Source organism: Sorex fumeus, unplaced genomic scaffold (genome assembly GCF_029834395.1).
Source record: "Sorex fumeus unplaced genomic scaffold, SorFum_2.1 ptg000069l, whole genome shotgun sequence".
Taxonomy (NCBI): domain Eukaryota; kingdom Metazoa; phylum Chordata; class Mammalia; order Eulipotyphla; family Soricidae; genus Sorex; species Sorex fumeus.
In genome coordinates, this window is record NW_026606126.1 from 619,919 (window position 1) to 623,588 (window position 3,670).

The window sequence follows — 3,670 nt, forward strand, 5'->3', positions numbered from 1 at the left end:
ACCCGAACAGGAGAAAGGAAATAATAAAACTCAGAGCAGAGATTAACGAGATGGAAACCCAAAAAACAATCCGAAAGATCAATGAAACAAAGAGCTGGTTCTTTGAGAAAATTAACAAGATCGATAAGCCTCTAGCAAAACTCACAAAGAAAGGGAGAGAGAAAACCCTAATAAACTGAATCAAGGCTGGTGCAGAGCGGCCGGGAGGAGGGTGGGTCCCCGCGAGTTCGGCGCCCGGAGTCCTCCTCCTCTTCCTCCTCCTCCTCAGCCGCCGCCTCCCGCTGCCGCCGGGCCGCCGCCCGTCCCTGCCCGTGGTCTGCAGCCGGGGCGCGGGGCCTCCCGAGCCGGCCCGAGCAGCGCAGCCACCGCGTCTGGAGCTCGGGGCGGCGGAGCTGACGGTGCAGATTCTTCTTAAGCTTTGCTGAGAACTGTGACACAGGATGGCCACCAATAAGCCCAAGGGCCAGAATTCTTTGGCATTACACAAAGTCATCATGGTGTGCAGCGGAGGTGTGGGCAAGTCTGCTCTGACCCTGCAGTTCATATATGATGAGTTTGTGGAGGACTATGAGCCTACAAAGGCCGACAGCTACCGGAAGAAGGTGGTGTTGGACGGGGAGGAGGTGCAGATTGACATCCTGGACACAGCAGGGCAGGAGGACTATGCCGCCATCAGAGACAACTACTTCCGGAGCGGGGAGGGCTTCCTCTGCGTCTTCTCCATCACGGAAATGGAATCGTTTGCAGCCACGGCTGACTTCAGGGAGCAGATTTTAAGAGTAAAAGAAGATGAGAATGTTCCATTTCTGCTGGTGGGTAACAAATCTGATTTAGAAGATAAAAGGCAGGTGTCTGTGGAGGAGGCGAAGAGCCGGGCGGACCAGTGGAACGTGAACTACGTGGAGACATCTGCCAAGACGCGCGCTAACGTCGACAAGGTGTTTTTTGACTTAATGAGGGAAATTCGAGCCAGAAAAATGGAAGACAGCAAAGAAAAGAATGGGAAAAAGAAGAGAAAAAGTTTAGCCAAGAGAATCAGAGAAAGATGCTGCATTTTATAATCACAGCCCAACTCCTTTCTTATCTTGACCATACTAATAAATATAATTTATAAGCATTGCCATTGAAGGCTCAATTGACTGAAATTACTTTAACATTTTGGAAATTGTTATGTATCACTAAAAAGCATGAATTGGAACTTCACTTGAAAGCCAAATTCACTTAGAAAGAAATTAATGTGGCTTCACGAAGAAGCAGTGTTCAGCCTTCCTCCTACTCACCCCATTGTCATGTCCTGGACGTCACTTGAGCGCATGTCCCGGCCGGTCCTCCTCTGGACTGCCGCAGGTGAGGGCTTGGGAGGGTGGGAGAAGGTGCTTCCTCCGGGTTATGAAAAAGCTTCGATTTTATATCATTTGAAAATGTCTTGGTCTTCTACTGCCTTGAAAAAATGGGAATTGTGAACATGATAGTTAAAACTGTTACCACTTTTTTTGTTGACCATTGTTATGCAAAATATAGAAGAAAAAGTTGCTGGCATGATTGTTGCATATAGTGAAAACAAGAGTAATTCATCTGTGAGCCTGCATTGTTTACCTGGCAATTAACAGAGAAAAGGGGTGTAAACTTGTACATGGAAAAGTTTGAATATGCCTTAATTCAGAAACTGAAAACTACCCGATTACATGGACCTGGGTGTGTCCTCGCCCGTGTTTCCCGGTGAGAGAGAGTACACACCTCTTGTGTGGGGTCGCCTTTGGCAGGGGGAGGAGGAGTCTAGGAAATAGCAGCTCAGAGTCTGTCCCGGCCTGCAAGCTGTGCCATACTCCTGGAGGCAGGCTCTGGAGCTACTTGAATGCTTTTTAATTAGCTAGAAGGTAGCATAAAGTGAAGAGCCAGCATCTACTTGGCAGATAATTTTAGACTCTGAGGATTCCACAGCAGTTGTGTTTCCGAGTCCTTTTCCTTTGAAGATGCTGGTCCCCAGAAACCACTTTGTTCAAGTGGTGAATGTGTTGAGTTTTTCTGTCTCTTTGGAGCCGGGCCCAGGAAAAAAACTATCAAAAAAACTGCCTTCTACTCTAGAACAGTTAGTGCTTACAAGTCTCCACATTTATATTTATGGCGTTGTAGTTGGGAGATGTGGGAGCTATTTTGGAGAATTTGTAGTCTGTGTTCGTAACAAAGGACACGGTAGCTACATTCTTCCTAGTAACATCGAGCAGTCCATCTGAGCATGTGCAGAAGACAAGTTCTCGAGCACCAAGCGGGCAAGGCTGCTGCCCAGCATGCCTGTGGGAGTTAAACCAGTCGTGTATCCTTTCCCTCTTTGGAATGAAGCTAAGACAGTTGACTCTAAGGCTGCTCCTTTTGCTCAGTCTGAATTTCAACAAGTCAGAGGTGTGTCAGGCATTCCAGGTAAAAGGTGTATGTATGAAATGAGCAGAAATAGGCTTTTTAGGAACCCAACTCTAGATATCTCATCTGGCTTATCATGTTAAATATTTGTCCTTAAAGGGTTTGAGATGCTCTTTCATTTCATATTTTTCATCAGCTATGCCACGTGCAGAATTAAAGCTCCCGATGTCCCACTGGCCCTGCGGCCTGGCAGTCCCTCTGTGGACTCATCACAGTCTTATTTAACCAGGGGTCCTAACCACTAACGTGTGACTTTGCTTTGAGACCGTTCCTCTCCCGGGTACTCAGGTGCTATGAAGCCAACTGACAAAGATGCATTACATGTCTTAGGCTGATGCCGCTACCCAATTTGGTTTATTTGCAATTTGAGCCATTTAAAGACCAATAAACTTCCTTTTTTAAAAAAAAATAAAAATAAACTGAATCAGGAATGAAAAGGGGGTCATTACAACAGAAACTACAGAAATTCAGAGGATCCTCAGGGAGTACTTTGAGAAGCTTTATGCCACGGAACATCAAAACCTCGAGGAAATGGATAAATTCCTAGACTCCTACAGACTCCCAAGGCTGAACCAAGAAGACCTGGAATACCTGAACAGACCTATCACCATCAAGGAAATTGAAATGGTAATAAAAAGTCTCCCCAAGCACAAAAGTCCTGGCCCGGATGGATTCACTAGTGAATTCTTCCAAATCTTTAAAGAGGACTTACTCCAAATGCTCTTTAAGCTTTTCCACGAAATTGAAATATCAAAAACACTTCCGAACAGTTTCTACGAAGCGAATATCACACTGATACCAAAAGCAGACAGAGATACCACAAAGAAAGAGAATTACAGGCCGATATCCCTGATGAACACAGATGCAAAGATCCTCAACAAACTACTAGCAAATAGAATCCAACTACTCATCAAAAAGATCATACACCATGACCAAGTAGGATTCATCCCAGGGATGCAAGGATGGTTTAACATTCGAAAATCAATCAACATAATCCATCATATCAACAAAAGAAAAGATAAAAAGCATATGATTATATCAATAGATGCAGAGAAAGCATTTGACAAGATCCAGCACCCCTTTATGATGAAAACCCTAGCCAAAATGGGTATAGAGGGGACCTTCCTCAACATAATTAAAGCCATCTACCACAAGCCTACAGCAAGCATCATCCTCAATGGGGAAAAACTGAGAGCCTTCCCTCTAAAATCAGGGACGAGACAGGGATGCCCAATATCTCCACTGCTGTTCA

At 45.3% G+C, this 3,670-nt stretch overlaps 1 protein-coding gene across 1 annotated transcript; it reads left to right on the forward strand.

Moving 5' to 3' along the window:
• The first annotated feature begins 265 nt into the window (after positions 1-265).
• LOC130036901 (ras-related protein Ral-A-like) lies at positions 266-1,123 on the forward strand. The gene has a single exon (XM_056128826.1). It carries the CDS (start codon positions 441-443, stop codon positions 1,059-1,061), a length of 621 nt encoding a protein of 206 aa, XP_055984801.1. The 5' UTR covers positions 266-440; the 3' UTR covers positions 1,062-1,123.
• The last annotated feature ends 2,547 nt before the right edge of the window (positions 1,124-3,670 follow it).

What these genes read in the sequence shown, in the direction of transcription:
- LOC130036901 (XM_056128826.1), top strand. Translation starts at nt 441, where the DNA reads ATGGCCACCAATAAGCCCAAGGGCCAGAATTCTTTGGCATTACACAAA.